General features: G+C 41.5%; 1 protein-coding gene across 2 annotated transcripts in view; it reads left to right on the top strand.

Annotated features, from left to right (window-relative positions):
- The window catches only part of LOC138510440 (phospholipid-transporting ATPase ABCA1-like), a 2,356,352-nt gene that overhangs the window by 247,918 nt on the left and 2,086,762 nt on the right, over nucleotides 1–21,672 (top strand). For both annotated transcript variants that reach the window (XM_069626098.1, XM_069626099.1), the window contains exon 3: nucleotides 15,392–15,485. In XM_069626098.1, coding sequence (XP_069482199.1) covers nucleotides 15,392–15,485 — 94 coding nt within the window. The remainder of the gene's footprint in view (nucleotides 1–15,391; nucleotides 15,486–21,672) is intronic.

Here is a 21,672-nt window from a genome sequence, read left to right as displayed (position 1 = left end):
CCCACTTCATATGGGCTCCTGGTCCACAACATTTCCTGCACTTTCTCTAAGTCTTCCTGAAAAAGTTTTGTCTTTTTCTTTGCCAATGTCATCCTATGCAGTATTCCTATATTCTTCACTTTATTCCAATAAGTGATACTTATATAAAACACTAGTTCATCATCACAATGGCCATCTCTAATCAAATCTTCACCTCTCAAATATGTCAACCTGTATCCTTCACTGGCGGGCTATCACTGTTCTCCATCCCCTTCCTTCATCGTCTGTCCCGTGAAGAATCATTCTTTCTTCTCTGACCACTGTTGCTTCTTATTCTAAGAGAGTTATGTGATCTGCCCTTCCTTATCGTCCATGGGGATTTGTGGCCTGAACAAAAAGGTATTCTCAATATTTTTCCTGCCAACAAGGGTAACCATGACAATAAAATAGTCACTTAATACAAAAATACTTCTGGATCTAAAGGCACTCCTCGTAATGCTTTCTGTCCTGGAAAGGCTAGTATAATATCTGCCGCATTCTTATGTATCCCTGGATTACAGCAAACTATTTGTTTTGTCAGTGAAAGATATTGCCTTGTTAAATTTCGTCATTAGGTCACTTCTCAATATATTAACTTGCGTCTGCCTAGAGTATAATAAAGGCATTGACATGTCATGTTCCCCTACAGAAACTGGTTATTTGTCTGTAAAAGGAAAATAAATTTTCCCTCGTGGACACGGGAACAAGTGGCTCCAGTGTCAACTAAAAATGAAAACGCCTTGCCTCCTAACCTCACCTTCACCCTTGGTTCCTCTTGGGGTATGGTGTCACTGATAGTACTGAGCACATCAAGTCACTCTGCGGGCTGCCTTATTGCGGATACAAATTCATCCCCATACCTATGAAAGGATTCGCTCCTATCACAGTCACAATCTCCAATTTGGGTGTTGGTGCGTGCTGTGTTCCTGAAGTCATGTTCCATGTTGGTACATAGCCTGCTGTATTTGTGTTTGCTGCGGCTGGGCCTGTTGTGTTTGCATGGGTACCTGCTGTGGCTGCCCTTGCAGCAGTTGTATTTGCATCAGTGCTAGCTGCATTTGTTGGGGTTGCGACTCGTGTCTGAGCATATGTGTGATCTTACGCATAATATTCTTGTGGTTCTACATTATATTTTGAAGCAGAACCCACCCCCTCTCTTGGAACTGGCCAATATGTTATATGCCTCCTCTGCTTCTGCATGTTGTAGCTATATGTCCCATTCTTCCACACAATTACAACATTTCTGTGGCTGCACACCATTAAATCCTCCGCTTCCCTGAGAGATTCGACATCCACCTAGTCCTATTCCTCTAACCCCATTCACTCTTCATCTTGGCCAAAAATTGTACCTGCTCTGATCTGCGCGATATCCGGTGTTTTTTGCTGCACTGACTCTATCTCCTGTGTCACCCCTCCTTCGTTACTTGTCAATACCGCTCCATCAAAAGCTATGGTCGACAATTTCATGTTCAAATGCAGCAGTTCAAGTGCTAGCTGGGTCGACTCATGATTGTAACCCCCTGATACAGTTGGTGTGTGACTGTCCAGTGATTTGGTTTGGGTCACAACATTAAGCAGTCACTGACAGCCTAGCAGGTGATGAGCTTTAGGTAGGACGAAATGCAGTGTCAAGCTCGTTCAACATGCACAAAATTTTGAAGAGACGGAAGGTCGTATCAAACAGGAACAGTGACTTCCCTCTTGTCCCAGGTGTGTTGAACACAGAGTGAATGGTTTGGTGCTGTAGAACAGGGAGCTTTGGCTGGTCTGGTGCTCTAGGTGCTGTCAGGCTCACTCATGGGGACTTGGGTATAGGATGGTTCCATTCAGGGACTGCTCCCCCAGCTCAGGAGATTCTGGTGCATAGTGGTAGGTCATGATCCACAACAGAGGTCACTCCTGATATTCCCTGGGAGTGGGTAGGCATCAGATTGTTCTTCTGTCTTGGATGATTCCTTATTCACCTCAGTCTAAGGGCTTTGGAAAGTGCTGCTTCCAAAATTCAGTCCAGTGAGACCTTCAAAGCGATTCTGCAAACTTAAAGGATCTAGGAGGATCTGAGCAAATCTACAGAAGGCGTGAGATACCCTTTCTTCGAAAGGAAAATGTCCTCGGGTGATTGGACTAAAGCTAGCCTGATTTAGTGGTCCACTCTCGAACGGAGGGGACATTGCCCTTCTGATGTCACACCCAAAGTGCTTTGCTTCAGAGGAAGTGGAGGGACAGGAAAGAGAGAAAGGGACAGTGAGAATCAAGATGGTGGAAATCTACTTGTATTGACCTGAGTTCTACTGCCTATCATAATCCCACCTCCTCCCCTGGTGTGCTGCTACTCCTTTTGAGTGGGTGTGCTCCTTTGAAGCCTCCTGTCGAGGGTGGTACCTGCCCTCACAAAGAGATCAGAGAGGAGGCCAGGCCCTCCAGGTTCCTGTCCAACTATTTGGCAGGTTACACCCAGCTGACCAGGATACACATCACCTTCCACAGTATAGCTGTCTTAGAGGAACTGACACATATGCAATATCAATTGGAATGTGGCAGCCGTGATCATAATTAGTATCATGCACTATGCCTAAACTCAGGCATAGCTTTATTTTAGAGATTATCCTGCTACCATCAAGGGTTATTTATGATGATCATTGCTTAGGTACAGCTGCGCATATCTGTCACTGCTGCTGTCACATGGGCATCTCTGCCCTCTAGACCTGTTTGGTGCCATAGATGGAGTAGGTGCTGCAAATCAGATACTGATGCAGCAGGTTACAGATACATACTATGCTTTTGGAATGGAGCTTTTGTGAAAGGGGAATCTGATCCACAGATGAAAATCAACAAAACATGTAAAAAAGCCACGGTTTTGCGCCCTTCCCGGACAGCAATTCCTCAAACATATATGCAAAGACACACATACCTCACATAGGCACATATTCTTCATTCATGCAAAAACACATGTCGCAAAACACATGTCTTTTGGACAAAGCTCAGGTTGAAATTCTTTCTTACACTTTTTTTTACATTTTCATTTATTGTATTTGGTTAACAAACCTTTTACAAATGAACAGAATACAAAAATGGACATAAAGCATATGCTATTGCAGTTAATTAGAACATTTCTGATACATATTCATTAAAATTCCAAACTAAATTCAAATAGAATTCATTATCACATGGAGGGCACAGTGGAATTTCGTGACAATTTAAAACATTATATTGCATCTTTCCAGCACCTGAACCACAGCTATTGTCAATGCCTGGGACTGGCCTGAGATCAACCTTTCCCAGAACATTTCTGGTATGAAGTGGTTGGATCCAATTCCAAATCTGTCAAAAAGCAGGGATCTCACATGCCCTGTGCCCTCATAGACCAATAGATGTTTAAGAGATTGCTTTCCAGTTTTTTGCACAAACTACACAAACTAATAGCAGTGTCTCCCATCCCCCTTCTTGAAAGGACCTCCCCAGTGTGTACTACGTTTAAACGTATTCTAAAAAAAATTCTCATGATCCTCCAATCAGGGAATTTCACAAAGTATTTTGCCAAGTATCCCCGTTTTTTTTGACCTTCAGGAAATTATTTGGGTTGACCATGGAGTGAAGTTCTTTCTTACACAAATAAGTGCTATTTTGAAATCTTCATGTAATTTGCAAATGATGGCACAATAGCTGTGTTCAGTTACGGAGCCATATTCAAAAAGTCGCATTTAATTGTCAAATGCCATGCCAACCTATGTTCTGGCTGTTAGAGCCACCATGTCTATGGCCAGGCCTTCTTTAGGGCAATTGTATTGACTGTGTGGAATGTTCCAATTTTCAGTCAATTCTCAAATAAAATACATGTAAATTGTTTAAATGTAATAATAATTGTGTATCAATAATTTTCCATAGATTTGTAGTACTGTTGAGCATACCCACCTGATTGGGAATCCAATAGGCCAATTCTTTTTCCATGTCCTACAAACAAGGAACACTCATTACGTAATGACTTTGTTCCCTTCATTTGCAGACGTAGTTCCACATTAGTTTCTGAACATGCCCAACTTACCAATTTGGCAGGCAACGCTTTCACAAGCTTCTTTACATATGCAGCGTTCACTTTTTCCATTACCAACTCCTGATTCGTGGCTTACTTTTGACCTTCAATCATATAGCTACTGCAAATGCCAGACTGTTGCATAGAAGTGCAATACATTATGTAGTCAGTCGTCATATTAGAAGAGCACATGCAAGGAATTTACCATAACCATAATACTTTAAGGAATCCCAGTGGTTTAATGAAATGACTATTTGAGGCAGCCACCACTTTTTCCATAACCAGCTGCTGACTGCTGGCTTACCTGTGATGCTTGTTGTCTGGCTGCTTATTCGTACACAAATAACTGAACTTTTGTGTGTAAGTGAGATACATGTCATATTCAACCGCCATATTGGAAAATCAAATAAACAGGAATTTTCATGCGCAAGGAACTTAGTGAAAACATGATGGTTCATCCAAGCCCATGACATATGTAGACAACCAGTATCTCCATGTTTTTTCGTGTGTGTAAACTATTAAGGATGGAGGAAGTATTGCAGTCTGGTTTAACCAGTTCTCTCAGTAAGTACCCCAAATCATTCTTAGTTGGCAAAAGGTTATAACGTGTTTAACCCGTGGTTCTTGAAAAATTGTATTCCCAAGTGAATGACTCATGTATAAAATTGGTTTGTGATGTATATACATACTCTACAGATTCAACAAGGAAAATGTCTCACAATTGGCAGTTTGTCGAGGTTCCATCATGTAGCAATGGTTAGCATGCACTAATTTGTCCTTGATGTTAGTGCAAAGTTCTAAGGCAAACATAAGAATGAGTAAATGTTTATCACTTGTTCCCAGGCAGTCTGTCACCATTGGAAACATGAACTGGATTTAAGAACATGTTTGTGCAAGGTTAGACTTAATGTAAAGAGAATAATGAACAACACAATATTACTAAATGTAAACCTCCATCTTTGTTCATTCCTTTAGATTAGGATACGGCAGAGGAAATGATCACGTTTGAGAAAATGATTCCCAAATATCTTACACATGTTTTCTAACCCCACGTTTATTTAAAAGAACATGGTTGGAATAGCTCAAAAAATCTACTAGCCCACTCATATTGGAGAGAAGATGTTTTGATGGGAGAGTATCATTTGTATGATACTTTGCCTTGCTGGTGGATATGAGGGTGGTGGATATTCTATTTGACATGTACTGCAAAGAAGCTTTGTTTGCAGAACATGGCAAATAAATATTCCACTGTGCATAGTGACATTTGGGTGGCAGCATTGCACCAAATATGAAGTGTGCTTATGGTAGCATGCACCATTTTACAGCAAGCACCAGTAAATATTGTGTCACCCGTCACCATTGGGCGCATGCATTTCTCTTGGGTCGAGTATGTAAACTAAGGAACTCACCCTGTAGGTCAAGCAGAATTTGTTTAACTGTTATTAGGCCTCATTAGAGAACAATACAAAGTGCTTAAATAACTGCAAGCAGGCATACAAATTAAGCAAGCTATTTCAGGTGGTGGAATAGTGTTACTAGACACAGAAAAATATAGTACATTAAGGACATGCTACATTCCACAGAACTACAAAAACAAGGACCCTTCCTACATGCCGAAAGCCTGCTAAACTTAGATGTGTGGGACATGTTTCTTGGGATACCTGTGTAGTATATTCATATACCAAAATACTATCCTCGTGTGTACATGTCATTCACTTGGGTATCAAAACGTTTGTGCAATTGTAATACAACAAATATGGTATATGTGATACTTTGCCCCAGTTTACAACTTTGCATTTGGATGATCAAATGTGCAGTAATTATCAGGATAACAAAACATCGATACACAATTCAGAATAAAAGTTTGCCAGCACGATTGGATAACACTTTATAACATTCCAACATACATAGATTGATTTTGAGTAGATAGTGATAGGTACGTTTAAACAAGACTGAAATAATGTTTCGACGCTTAACCGTTTATACAAACTTGAACAAAAATGAATATACTGGTTGTCTATGCATGTCACAGCCCTGAATTAAGTCATCTTTTGGCTCACACATATGTTAAAAAGGCAAACGGCAACCTTATTAAAACCATCATGTTTTCAAAATGCTCCAGTCATTTGATTTTCCAATATGGTGATCGAATATGCCATGTATATCACTTACAATCAATGGTCCAGTTGTGTGTGGTGTCAGTCAGTTGAATGAGCATCACACGGAAGCTGCCAGTCATTATATTTGATCCTCTAATACAGAATATGACTATGTAATGTATTCCACTTAAGAGCAGTAGTCTAGTATTTGTGTGTAACAAGCAGCTATATGAGTGGGTGCCACAGGTAAGCCGTGAGCTAAAAGTGGGTAACTGAAAAAGAGGATGCTGAGTAAACAGGCTTGTGAAAGCTTTGCACAGTCGATTGGTAAGTTGGGTATGTTCAGAAACTAATATGGAACTTCATGTGAAAATAAAGTTAGTGTATGATATATATAGATCATGGTGTGAAAAAATCGAGAAGAAATATGGGGCAACTACAAATAAGCCCTCAAACACAATAAGGTTGCAAGATATATTATGTTATATTTTGAGATACAGACGATTTGTTGTATTAAGGTATAGAATTGTAATATTCTGGTGTTTACATTTGGGCTACAGTATTCCTCTATAGCAAAGGCAAACTTTGAATGCTGGTATGTGATCACACACCGATGATGAAGAACATTTCTTATTTAATTCCACTCAGGTGGGTATGCTCAACAGTATTTAATTCTATAGAGACTTACATTGCTACACATGTATTGCTAAATATTAAAACAAAAGAAATCTAATTTCCAGATTGACCAACAATTGGAACTGTCAAACACAATTTTGGAGGAAGGTGTGTCGACACTCTCCCCCGAACCACAGAAGCCGAATGAAGTCGACCCTCCACCCGTGGTTGGCACAGATACCTGATATATATAAACACAGGATACCACGTGGCAGCCAATGGGGGAAGGGGGTTAGGAAGAGGTTGTGGACGGGGAAGGGAGTGTTATGAAAACCGGATAAAGGGTTAGGAAACACATAAATGGGGGGCGTAACAGGGAAAAAAACCTACACTGCCTAATATCTGATAGGGTACCATAGAACCTAACACAACTCAGGTCACCAATAACTTCCCCTTAATACAGGCCACCACTGCACCTTCCTAGTGTCCCTGCACCTCCTAGTACCCCCTTGATACAGGTACCAGTACTAATACAATTACATGGACTACATATATGCAAGAACAAAATTAAACAAACTCATGGGAGAGTATCCCGACATGAAGAACACAACACATGACCCTATCGGCAAGCATTAGCACATTTACACACATAAAACATGTAGGACCAAGTGGTCTGGGTATCAACACCTAACATAGGACTGTGTTCCAGAGAACCCACACGGGGTGAATAGTTAACAGCCTTAACACTCAAATGCAGGCTGTACTTCTTGCCAGGTTTTAGTGCCTTTTCACAATACAGACACCAAGTGTTCACTTCAAAACCATTGCTAGTGACAATTACAGAGTTCTGTTCTGCCCATATGCAATGCCGAATGAAAGCAAACGAAAAGGAAAAACCCAACCAGCACTTATCTGAGTGTCTGGGAAGCTAGCAAACTTCCCCAGACGTACGATGATGCCGCCGTACTCGTGGCGCGGGTCAGTCCTACGCCGCCTTGTGTTCCCCATGCCAGTTTTAAGGAAGAAATGCAAAGCGGCATGGAAACCGCGCGTGTCCTCAGTGCTCTGCTATTTCCTTGTTCCATGTGCCTGCTTGGAACTGCAGGCGTGCGTGACTCCTATCGATCCTCCGGCATGGCTTTGCCCTCGAACACCAAAATAAGCCACACCTGCCGTGCGCCGTTGGGCCCTTGATAAGCTGTTACTAATTACAGACAGCTGGCTCAACGCACGCACGGCAAGAACTACACAATACCCAGAGGCTGCTGGGAAAGGTAGTTTTCTAGCCATTACCACGTTATTTAAGCGTTCTGAAGACCCTGGCACCTCTTCCCCCTCCACCACCCCAAATTCCTGACAGGAACATTCCACACAGTCAACACAGCTGCCCTGAAGAAGGCCTGACCATATAAATTGTAGGCAGCAGCGAACAAAACTTAAGTTGGCAGGGCATATGAGAATAATATGTGACATTTGAAATACGTCTCTTTTTAAATGTGTGTGCTTTGAATGAGTGAAATAATTGTTCCATGATTTGCAAACTATATGAAGATCTAAAACATGCCCATATTGATATAGGACAGAAGTTCTGCCTGAACTTTGTGAAAAAGACATGTATGTTGTTGAGACCTGTATTGCTATAAAAAATGGAGTAGGAATGAGTTTTCAAGTTATGTCTGCATTTGTATGTATGTGCGATGTTCAAGCTTAACTTTGGTATGCAAGTATTGTTTTGTACTTGAGAACATTTTTCATTATAATCATCAATCATATGAAATAATTAACTTTATTAAAAACATGATTTTTTAAATCTGACAATGCAGCACATTTCTAATTTGTTTGAAATTAATGTTCAGAAATCTTGTTTTGATGGTATTGCACTGCAATAGTACTCACCAGGGAAATTATATATTATTGGGCCATGCAATAATGTAGGATGCAGAAACAGTGTAGGCATAGAGAATGAAACAGGAAGTCACTTTTATAAAAGACATGTGAGGGTCAGGCACAGTGAAATGTGTTTGGGTGAGGTCAGGAGGTGTGGAGCTGGACAGAGACAAGACGAAGGACGGAAGTTGGAGTGGTGTACTAAAGAGTCTGTGGAGAAGCTGGATTGATATCCAGGTCAGGTATTGTGTGGGTGAAAGAGTGTTACCCAGTAGAAAGTGTGCAACTGTAAGTGTATGCGAGAGTGAGTGAAAATGATGGAAGGAGGTAGTGTAGTTTGAAAGGGTACAGGGTGAAAGTGATAGTGGAAAGAGAATGAGCGAGAGAGAGATTGTGAAAGAGCCATACATTGTGAGAGGGACTGAGAAAGACAGAAGAAGACAAAGTAGAGGGAAAGATTGGCAGTAGGAAGAAGTAGTTGGTGGAGAGGGAAGTGGTAGAGATAGAGAGAAGAGCATGAGAGCAAACAGACAGAAAAGGAGAGGGGGTGAAATGAAGAGAGAGAGTTGGACTGAGAAGACAGTAGTGAGTACGAAGGAAGAAAGAGGAAAGGGACTGAGAAGACTGGAGAGAGTAGCAGGAGAGAGAGAGAGAGAGAGAGAGATTGAGGGAGAGAGCAGAAAGCGAGAGACAAAGAAGGGAGACAGGAGAGAAACAGGAGAAGAGGGGGTAGTACTGTGTAGGAAGGCAGGTCCTGGAAATTTAGTGAAAGGGAGAGAGGGGGAGAGTGAGAAAGGTCAATTGTCTTGCAGAGACCATTCATAAACCTCATTGATCTGACACCAGATGTTCTGTGCTCAGCCAGGGAATAGTATGCCAGTTCAGATTGTAAATCATCCTATTATATCTAAGAACACAATGCCTATGTGAATTCTACATTTAGAATCACATTATTGCTTGTAACATTTGGTTGGCAGTTAGTAAAGACTTGTTTTAAACATGTTCAGGGTTAAAGGCTCAATCAACTAAATATAAAATGATATTTGTTTCTCATTATGTTCATTATATAAATTAGGCAAAATGGGATATGTTTGCGCATAAATGGCGCACACCAAGGATTCATATATTCCAGAGTTCATACTGGTGAGCATGTTATTCTCAGGCGAGAATGGAATTTGTCATATAAAAGTATCAGAGCACAAAAAACAAAAATGTGCAGCACACACATCTCAAGTCGTGCTGAGATCAGGCTAGCATCATTTGTTTTACTTGAGTGAAAACAATCTAATTAACTGATTGGTAACATGATCACATGTGAGGAACATGGTGTTTAAGAATATTACATTTTTTTATTCTTGAATTTTCCAAGATGAAATCACATCAAATGAGACTGCAACTGGGTGTAGACTTTACTCCCGTTAGACTGCACTCTTCATTAATATGCTCAATGTGCAGGGAGGTAATGTTTTAGTGTGTTGTCACTATTGAAACACGGTCCAATCACATACATTGACCATTTTCATTAGATAAAGTGTGCCCACCCCCGCAGGAAGTGGTTTCTGATCTATAAAAGTCCAAAGTCCAAATGCTTAGATTCTGGGGGGCACACTCACTCACTTGCTCGCTCACTGACTGGCTGACTGACAGGAGAAAAGGGAGAATTGGCAACAACAATAAGGTGAAGAGAATAGATTGCTTTCCTTTGCACTCATTTTGATTATAAACTGAGTACTGCAAGGAGTTAAAGTCCCAGGTCTTCCACAGTGGAAAAGATAGCAAGAAGAGCCATATTGCTGGCTGTTGCCAACCTGTTCCTAGAGGGGGAGATTTGAACCACTCCTTGAGAGGGTTCCAACCTGATTGTGAGGCAGTCAAAATACATTCCTATGTTAGTATAACGCCAATGCTAAATATAATTTTGAGGGAAAATATACTCTGTAGGGAATCAATATTGTTAAATTGGGAACCCCAAGTTAATAAAAAGAAATATATTAAATAAATAGAAAGTGTGTAGACTGTCACGGTATCATGAAGTAGACACAGACAACTGATTAAAATGTGGGCAATAAACTTATATTAACTAAAAAGCAGGCAGGATGGAATAAGGCCTACCTTGACCTGTGCTAAGGTGGGAATTCCTTACCTATAGAAAAGTAAGGATAGTCTGTGTCAGGGTGTCCAAAGCAAATGTCTGTCTGTATCCAAAACCTATACTTGCCCTCATATATAAATGTATGCAATGTGTAGGTATGTATGCATCAAAATAAGTAGTGTTCAAACAAGAGTTCAGAGCTTCTTCAAGCTCTTGGCTTGAAACCAGATTTCCCTTTCCCAAGTTCAAGATAGTTCACAAGGCACAAGAGTTCAAGTCTTTCAGTTTTCCAAAACAACACAATTCGTTAGGACACTTTCCTGCTCTTCTCATATGGTTACCTTTCACCAATTCATATATATAGTTCAGTTCCTTGACTTCAACTCACATAAAAGCTCCTTTCAATTCAAACACAAGCTTCATTGCAGGTGCTTTCAGTGGCTTTTTGATATAGGGGTGTACTCGGACTAGGTGCAGTTGTCAGATCACACTGTCCACCCATTACAGGTCATGCATCCAAAACACCTTACTTGTTTCTTTTCCATCAACACCTTGCCACTGCTTCAACTTGACAGTGGTGTGAAATTCATGCACATATCATATCCTCTTGATGTTGATTTGTGGCTTGGTTTGCCACTTATGCACTTGCTGCACTTTATTATTTTCTCCTTCCTGGCTCTTGCAAATGCTTGGTTTTTCATATCATAATATTCTTTAAATTCTCTTGGCCCTTGTCAATACTTGTTCACCAATGTTTCTTGTGGCTCTTGCCAATGCTTGTTTAATCATATCATACAGTTCCTTAAATTGTCTTGGCTCTTGCCAATTCTTGTTCACCAATGCTTCTCGTAGCTCTTGCCAATGCTTGTTTCTCATATCATACAGTTTCTTGTATCAGGAAGTTTCACAAACTTGCTTTCACCCATATCAGTATTCAAAAGTGCTTAAACTTGCTTTCACTTAGATCAGTATTCAAAAGTGCTTATTCTCATTTTCATTTGGATCAGTATTCAAAGTAATACTGCTTTCATTCAAATCAATGTTCATTGCTAGCTGTGCATGCTCGCCTGCTATTCCGGTGTTCCCTCTGCTTGGTAGACTCACTGGTCAGATCTTACAGTGTTCCCGCAAAGCCTCCTGCCACCACAAGTTCTCTCTCTCATGCGGTGCCTTGCTTAGTCTCCAAATAGCTCTCCGTGGCTTCACTCACCCCGCGGTGCTTCTCCTGCAGCTCTGGACTCATACGACTGCTTTGCCTGGTCACACTGGTTCCCCTCTCACAGTCTGTCACCGACCACCACCATCTTTCAGCTTTGCTTCCCGCTGTACACACGCTGTATCCTCCAACGGGTCTTGAGCATTCCGCTTGCCACGCAGCTTTCCTGGAATGCTCTGCTTTCATCCAGCAGTCCATAGCCCTGCTTCCATAGCTGACTCATGTTCCACTGTACTTCCGGCTTTTAAAGTTCCTGCCACCATAATTGGTCCAAAAAGGACTAAACCGTTCACTGTTGAAAGAGGAGTTATGCATTGCTTGCCTCCTCCTCGTCCCAGTATTGACAATAACCTATAAAGGCTTGAGGGACAGAAGATTCATTGTGAATGAGAAATGGGGAATGCCGTGTCTCGCAGAATGGCACCTCATTCTGACTTCCCAAGTCTCCTCCACCCAGGTGATCCTCCCTCACATATCCAGCTCCAGGGTCAGGATCCAAGAGCAATGGCCTTTCCCAAGCCACCCGAGAGGAGGATACATGGGGAAAAGTACTGAGGACACCCTCAAGTTCCTCACAAAACATAGTTTGGGATGGGTGGAAAATTCCCCTGAGTTAGATGCTGCATGATTAAAACATCCTACACTGCCAAATACAAAATTCTGGAAACCCACCTAACCTTGCACTTCTAAGAACAGCTTCACCTTGCAAATGTGCAATTTGGAAGCCATGGAGGATCACTTTCCCTTGGGAAAGGTTTGCAGGCAATTTATTCTTTTAAAGGTAGAAAATAAACCAAATTCTAGGAAAGCCACACCACTTCTTCTGAAGACCTGAACCTTTAAGCCCTCTTGATGTATTTGTTTGAATATTCTACCCCTTTGTTAGGCTGTGCATGTTAGATTGTAATGGTCCTCATGAACATCTTTTGTAAGGCACTACATCTTTGAACAAGGACAACTGAAATGCAAATTGAGTAAGAATTCTCAGAATGGAAGAATCTACTTACTATATTGTCAAGCACTCACATTTCTTGGGTGAAGTTATTTCGACTTTGAACGAAGTGGAGGCTCATTCCTACAGAACATTAATGGGGCTCTGATACCTTCATATTGCAAACTTCTAGAAAGTAAATACCTCAAAATAGATTGGACTGCAGGAGTAGTGTGGGGTGCAATGTAGGCAATCAGTGTTTTTCATAGTAAAATAATCCTAAGTGGTGCTTGAAGCATTTAATAGGGAGAGCTATGGAGAATTGGAGACATAGTTATGGCAATTATATGTGAAGGGTGGACTACTTAGCTGGGGTCTAGAGAATATCTAACACGTGAAAATATCTCTTGCTCCCAACTAAAACCTTTAGAAAAGTAGCATCCAATTAATTTCAATCATAAAATTGCTACATTTATGTTTTTAAAACCTTAAGTAAACAGTCACCTGCTCTTCCAGAACCTGGAATGCAGCTATCGCTAAAAGCCTAGCAAACATCCAATCCTTGCAGTATGGATTATTCTTCCCTCTTTCCCGGGATAGGAGCATGACTAAATGGATCTGAAAAAGGGAGCATCTGTGCATGATGTAAAGGTCAGGTTGAATCTATTGACTTTGTATTTCTAACGGCCCAACATTACACATTTTGAGATGAGAAGCTTTATGGAAAGTGATGATCTCCTTATAGATCTTTTATTTAGAGTTCTGCGTTATTTCACAGACTTTCATTTGAAAGTGTGCAGTTTGATCAACCACTTCTGATTTACCTGAATGTTATCTTTTTTTTTACATGGAGGCTTGTAGGAGGGTGCTCCCCCACACCCTCTCTACTTACTGCACACTGCAGCTCCCCACTTCCCTACTCCCCTACCCCCAAATACAAATATACATGTACATGTATTTTTTTTTTCATTCATCAAGGCCATACAAGTACAAACAACACAAACAAATCAATAAATGTCAACAAATAGCAGTAAAAAAGATCATTGTGTCTTGCCTCCATTGGAGGCCAAATGTACAAAGGACCCAGGATACCTGTGGCAATTCCCTATAGTCTGTTTTCCCAGAGGTAGTGTATTTGTCCCTGATAACACAGTGCTATGGGGCCATCTTACAGCATGGACATAAACATTAGAGTCAGGATGTAGGCCAATTGAAATTGTGCTGTTGGATAATAGGAAGCTTTTCGCAATGAAGCCCAGAATACAATTCACTGTGTGCTGATCTCAAAGTTCTACCCGAATAGCGTCATGATCACTCGCCCCCTATGATACAACCTTGTACAGTTCAATATGGGCTCCGGTTAACAATAAACAACCACGTGTGGTGCAAAGTCAATGTAAGCTTTTATTAATCAAATGTTCCCTAGATTCATACTGATTTTGGAGTACATTCTGGACCTGGTGCAAGTAAACATAGCAACCCCTTGGGCCACACCCAGAGTATACTCGGCGGGACGTAGGGCAAAGACAGATTTTTGCATGATTTTGCACTGAATGACTAACCCCAGGTATTACATTTTCTTTTGATGTTTTAGCTCCGTGGGCCTGGTCTGCTCCCCTCGATGAAGCCCACTTAAATGGTTGGACAACTTGGCTTAATGAAGTTAAGGTTGGCTCAGGCTGGCTAGTTGGAGCTGGATACACCTCAACAGTCCTTGATTTTTCAGGCCCCTTTGGATCTCTGCTTACTTGTAGCAGCTCAGCCCCCCCTTGACCTCAAATTCAGTTTACTTGGAATAATATCCCCTTTACTACAAGCTAATTCCTCAGGTCTTCGTTTTGCCCCCGTGCAATCCACCATTTCTACTGGCAGACCCCCCCAAATCCCCCCCCCCCTCCCCAGGGCCTCAATAAAAACCAAGAGCAGCTTCCTCACAACCCTAAGTTCCACCAATACAAGACTGCAGTCGAAACCACAGAGAGTAGGAGCTCCTGCATCAATCAATGTGTTGGAGTCGGGAGTCAGTTGATATTGGTGTACGTGAATTGCTCTGGCACAACGATGGGCTACTCTCCAAATGATTCTTGTTTTGAATGGGGCATTCGGGCAGCAGATGAGTAATGGGCATAGTATCTCGAACAGGCCCCTACATGTAAATGAATTTGGTCGAAACAACCAAAAGTGGTTCAAAAGAAATTCTGTTTAACAATGGTTTGCCTTATTTAGACTGATATTTCAAAAGCTACTGTACTCTGAAAGAAAAGTGTACTTCTTGTCAATAGTGAAATACATTGAACAGGTAACAGAAAAGCTCATATATTGTTCTAATGCATATGGTACCATAGATGAATTTCTGTTTTTTTAAATAATCAATTTTCCTGAGATATCGTTTTTAGCAAATTTTTAATATTCCTTTTAAATTACAGAGATGTTTTTGTTGATATTTGTGCTAGCATGAGAAATAATCTCTTGTTTCACTGTTTCTAAATATGTTTATTTTCAGATTCGTTTACTCGTGGAGTTGTTATGGCCACTTTTCCTCTTTTTCATTCTTGTCTGGGTACGATCAACTAATCCACCGGTGAACGAAGACAAATGTAAGCAAGCATTGTAAAGTCTTGTCTGTTATCGGAGCCATATAACTGTTATCCAATGTTTACGTACCTCTATTGTGCTAACTGTTGTGTTGGAGTCTGAATAAACAGCTGTTAAATTCATATCACCAATATATGATTAATTAAATACATTGCATTGCTTTTTTGATTTTAGCAGAGAAGATGTTTTAAGCAAGAAACCAATTCTGAAGAAGCAATGTTGCAAGAAATAAATTCAATTTTCAATACAATTTTCATAGTGTAGTCTAGCTGAGTAGAATTGCTCTTGTTCTAAGGATGTGAGTCACATCAGGCAATGCAAACACATCAGTCACATACTACTAGTAGGCCCATTACAACCAATCAGAAAGTTAAATAACTACATTATTGAGACCATCATTTATCATTTACTTTACAATGTGTTAGATCAAGTTGAAGATTTTAATCTGATGTCATTATAATCTACTGTGTAATTTACTTTATATATGAAAACAAGGACACTTGTTGTTAGAAATCATTACCTCATGAGATACAACAAATAACATTTAACCATTTATAAAGAAATAATGCAAGTACAGGGTACACAGTTTGAAGAGCAAGAGTATGTGGAAACTGTGGCAATGGACAGAACGGGCCATAGAAAATAATTTCAGTATTAAATAACCAGAAATCTCCAAAGAAATTAATGTGACCAACACAGGCAAAGGGCAGGATTCTACGTGAAAGGTTTTAGCAATTGAAAGGTGAAAGATTTTCTATTGTACAAATGTGATTTTCAGGCCAGCCATATAGGTGGGCTGGTTGCCATCAGAGTGGGGGCGGGGGCTGGTAGAAGAAAGGGTCTGCTCGCTATAGAATGCCTAGAATTGCTTACATGCATATGATGTTGGAAAAGGTGTTTACTGAAGATGGTTTTGTGCCAACAACAGTACAATGTGCATGAATGCTCGACTCTATGGGTACTGTAAGAGACTGTCAGGGGATGGATGGTACAGGCACAGATGTTTTGTTGAATTGGAATCTGGAGTAAGAACCCACAAAAGCCCTCTGAAATTCAATTGTCAAGAAATGACCTTCATCTAATAGCCAATACTGCTAAATAGGGATTGCCCTATGCCCTGTAGCAATACATTACAGGCCAGTGTCCTTTGAATCAGCACAAAGCTTCTTTCTGTAAATATGGGAAATTGAACCTTGACAAGATTGATCCGATCTGTTAAGCAGATTCATTAGTTGAGAGCAACTGCTTAGAATCCAGCTGCAGGATTGAAAGTACTTGCACACACACAATCACAGGAGAATGTCAAATGTTAGAACTCTGCAAAACTTTTGGAACTATGACATAGTCCTATGTATGAGGGTAGACAATGTGGTCTGATGGCCTTGTGGACTGAGAAAAGCCAGTCTCTCCATGATGCCAGCACTGGAGGCATTATACTGAACACGCCATAAGACTCTCCCCCAGTTCAAGCATCTGTTATTGTACCAGCAACATGCCGTATGAGAAAGAGGTAGAACAGTAATTACAAATAGAATACAGGGACAGACAATTGTATTTTGTGTTTCCAACACAAAAGCAGAAGACATACTAAAAAAGAAATAGACATTTGTATTTGTTTATTATTTATAACAGACACCTAACCCTGAGATAACTGAGTGAAGCCACATCCCTCTGACCAGACTGCAACCCTGAGATGCTTCTCTGTCCCTGTTCATCAGTGTCTCAGTGGCTGTAACCTTCCATGGGATTTGTAATCCTTCATCTCTACTGTTCCATGTGGTAGTATTCATTTTTAAGTGATGGGCTACAAAAAGGGGCTTTCTGGCTGGGATCTCTTGGCCAATTGGTTGCCAAGGTTGGGCTCACTGAAAGCCAATAGCCATTTTCACAGCGTGCTCCCAATCTAGATGTTGTAGCTGATTACCATTTATCTGTGGGTTTGGGGGTAAAGCAGTGTTAAATTGTTCAAGAACCTGTTGTTCCTTCACCTATGTAAGGGTCTTCTTTTCCATCCATTTGTTCAGTTTTTATCTGATCCTATATTACCTGGTAAGGTATCTCAGAGAGTAATAGCTTTATTTCTTTGAGTTGTTGCCTATGGAATTCTGAGTTATATAATTGCTCTAGGATGCTGTCTATCTCTGAGGTTCTCATAGTTGTATTGGCCTTATGTGTTAATTACTTGATAGGAAGCCTGGCACTCTCTAATGAATAATGGAGCAATACACTGGGTTCAGCAGCTCATCTCGGATTCAAAGTTCACATAGAAGGTGTCCCATAACCGCTGAATGCATGTTCAAATAGATTCAATGCTGTCCTTTGCTCTAATAGTGCTTTTCCCTACCTGGGCTTGAATGCTGGCTCAATGCTGTGGTGGCTGCAACTTTGAGCACTGCTTCGATCCAACAGGAACTCCTCTCGACCCGACTTGACAACTGTCTTGATACGCTGGAAGCCATCATGGTATATGCAGACTCGACTCAGTGTAACCATCATCTGGACCTGACTTGAATGCCCACTCAAACCTAATGGACCCATTGAACTGCATCGTCTAGAGCGCAAACACAAAATGCACAGAGGGCATCTTGACACTGACTCGCTGCTTGAACAACGTGATATGCATCATCTAAAACCTGTTTTGAACCCTGAAAAGCACACAGAAGCCTGGCTCAATGCTGTGAAACCTCCCACTACAAAAGAAAAAGGTCCTTTTGAGAGGCCCATTATTATTCCTTTTAGCTAGTGTTAGGGCACACATGTCTAAACAACAGCGCAGTACTTTGTGTTGCGATCCATGCAATGGTTGTGCATCCAAAGGGATTATTCCTTTGTCAGGTCTTGTTGAAAATGCCACATTTTGGGACATTTGCAAAATTGGAGAATTGTGGAGGCATTCCAGAGGGTGGGTGCAAGAGAAGAGAAGGGTTGTTTGTGGGTCCTCCATTTGCGGACAAGTTGTGATTCAATCCAGTTGGTCAGTTTGCTGCTTGGGTAGCATGTGCCATCAAATATGTGGAGCGTATGTGCCAGGTACACATGTGTGCTCCTAGTGACTGCTTTGTAGGTGATACAAGCAGTCTTGAAGAGCATCCTGACGTGGAGAGGAAGATAATGTACTTCACATAGTATGGGGGTGTTTGTTCACATTTAAACTCACCTGCAATAAGAGGTGCAGTGGTGTGGTGCACTGATTTTAGTGAAGCTACGGAAGATCTGTCAGGAAGGAATTTCCTGTATCGATGTGCGAGAACACAAGGGTCTGCACTTCAGTACTGAAGTACTGTGGTATCATGAAGGGTTTTATTTTGTGAAGGGTGAAGGATTGGAGCCAGGCCCTTTTGGACATCTTGGCTAAGTGATTCTGGAAGGACAAGCTGCTATCAAGGGTGAAGCCTAAGAAATCTGCTGAATCTGAGAGTTGTGGATCAAATCCTTATGGCTAAGGTTTTAGGAAAGTGGTTGAAATCCAGAATTGGAACATGGCTAGGTAATCTAGGTAATCACAGAGACAATAATGTCTTGCTGGGTTTTTACTCATATGCACAACTGAGTATTGTCCGCATATTGGCCATTGCTTGTTTGTTTGTTTGTTTATTACTTGTATTGCGCTCCAGACCCTTGGGTATTCGGGCGCATGGCATAAGGATACTCGCAGCTTGGTTACAACATGTAAACTACAGGTAGTTACAGGTGCAAGTTGGTTACATGTAGGCACATTGAGGTCATGATATATACAAGCAGGCGCTTTGAAATCAGAAGATATATACAAACATAATTTCGCATTATAGGTCAGTAGCCGTCCTAGTTCATGCAGTGTAAAATAGGTGCCGGGCACAGTCAATGCGGTGACTAGTGGATGACTATATACAGAGGAGTCAGTAGGTTTCACAAATGTTGGGCCTAGAGTCAGGCCTAGATGTCGGCGTCTTTGAGCCAACTAGTAATGCACTGACAGAACTTTTGGTGGGTTTGATCTGTTCTTAAAGGGGATGGTAGCGAGTTCCACAAGAGGGCTGCCTTGACCTGGAAGCTGCTGCCTCCGATTTTGGCTAGCTTATATTTAGGGACACAAAGGTAGTTATTATTGGAGAGTCTAGATATTCTGGTTGCAGGCTTCAGAGTGAATCTATCAGACAGGTAACGGGGTGCCTCATTATTCAGGGATTTATGGGTAAGGGAGGCAACATTTAGTTTTATTCTGTCATGTGTGGAGAGCCAGTTGTTGGCTCTTCTTGTATTAGAGATATGTTCTCTCTTGGCAATTCCTAGGGCTGCTCTCAGAGCATTATTTTGTAAGAGTTGGATTTTTTTGATAGTTTGTTTGTTGGCCCCTATATACAACACATTGCAGTAGTCAAGCCTGGATAAGATGAGAGCTCTGGCCAGGGTAAGGGTAATGCAGCTAGAGTGTGACAGGAAAGCTTTGCCTGCTCTAATCAGCTTGCATGTATATGCCGAGGTCAAGGCCAAGGCATTGACCTGTTTGTTGAAGGAGAGAGTAGAATCCAAATAGAAACCCAGAGTTTTGACCTTCTTGGCGACAGTAATAATATTATGGTCTATGGTGAAGGCCGAGCATTCGGGGCTGAGTTTTTTAAGAGTCGAGGGTGTGCCCAGGATGATGATCTCTGTTTTGTCATCATTCAGGCATAGACCATGGGTGGCCATCCATGCCTGGATGATGAGATATATCCTGTTTACCATGGCCAAATCCTTGTCGTAATCACCAGTAAGCGGTAGGAGAATCTGTGTGTCATCTGCATAGTTAGTGTAGGTGACACCCAGAAGATCCAGATCATCGAAAAGGGGTTTGGTAAAGATATTATAGAGGGTAGGTGAGACACAAGGTACCTGGGGCACTCCACATGTGATGGGGATGGGGTTAGCCGCTGCCGTGGGCGAGAAACCTCTCATAGTCCTATTATTTAAGAACGATTGTATCCACGCTATGGCTTCTGTTGAGACGTGTGGTGCCGAGTCCAGGTGGCTACGTAGGACCCTGTGGTCAACCAGGTCAAAGGCAGCTGATAAATCCAGGAGTAAGAGGAGGGCTGATTTCCTGTTATCCCTAAGTTCGTCTATCTGTGACTTGAGGTCTTTTAGAGCTGTTTCGGTCCCATGTTGGGGTCGAAAGCCTGATTGCCTAGTTCCTAGTAGGGAGTTAGTTTCCAAGTGTTTTTTAATTTGGGAATATGCCATTTTGTCTAAGATCTTCAAGAGAAAAGGCACAGTAGTAATTTGGCGGTAGTTAGTAAGTATCAGTGGGTCTAGAGTCTGCTTCTTCAATAGAGGAAGCACCCATGATTCCTTGAGGTTGGATGGGATGGTATTGGTGGAAAATTACGAGTTGATGGCTGCGTCCTTTATAAATTGAGCAGGGCATAGATCACCTTGACAATTGGAAGTTTTAAGTGATAGTATAATATTTTCTGTTTCTTTTATGGTGACTTTAGAGAACTTAAATCTGGAGTGATTGGCAGAGTTACTTGGTTGCTCTAGGTTAGTGCTAGTAGGCTTATTGCCCGAAAGTGTGGCTTTTTTCCCGGCAATTTTTGCTTGTAGGGTTGTGACTTTGTTAGCTAGAGCTTACTGTATGTTGGAGCAACAGAGTTTGTCCTTGATACAGTTGTCTGGCACTGGGATGGGGGCTTCTAACTCTTTGAGGATGACAAAGAGTTATTTCATGCTAGAATTGACTTGAGATATCCTAGCATCATAGGTTTCGCGTTTAGCTAGAGGGTTTCTTTTTTGTATAAGGCTGTGGTGGCACTGAGATTGGATTTGTTTTCCTCAGACGGTCATGCTCGCCAGGATGTCTCACATTGCCTTTTTTTGTTACATAGTGATTTTAGGTGTGGAGTGTACCAGGAATTGAGATGGGCTTTGGGTTTGCTTTGTCTTAGTTTGAGTGGTGCGATAGAGCCTAAAGCGGTGGTCATGATGTGGTTAAATTCCTTAACCAAAGCTTCAGGACCCAGGTTTTCAGGGAAAGCGTTGAGTGTAGGGAGGATAAGGGGGAGTAGTTTGTCACGAGTAATATTCTTTTAATTCCGGGTAGGAATGGCAGGAGCTAGTGGTACAGGTGCCAAGGTGGCTTTGGCAATAGTTAGGGTAAAGGTTATGAGGTGATGATCCGTCCAGATCTGGGGAGATATGGAGGATATCAAGGCGTTGCAGTTGTAGTCTGCT

This window comes from Ambystoma mexicanum, chromosome 6p (assembly GCF_040938575.1).
Source record: "Ambystoma mexicanum isolate Mex_15411 chromosome 6p, UKY_AmexF1_1, whole genome shotgun sequence".
NCBI lineage: Eukaryota > Metazoa > Chordata > Amphibia > Caudata > Ambystomatidae > Ambystoma > Ambystoma mexicanum.
Note: the sequence above shows the minus strand (reverse complement) of the source record. Positions and strands in the feature narration are given on the sequence as shown.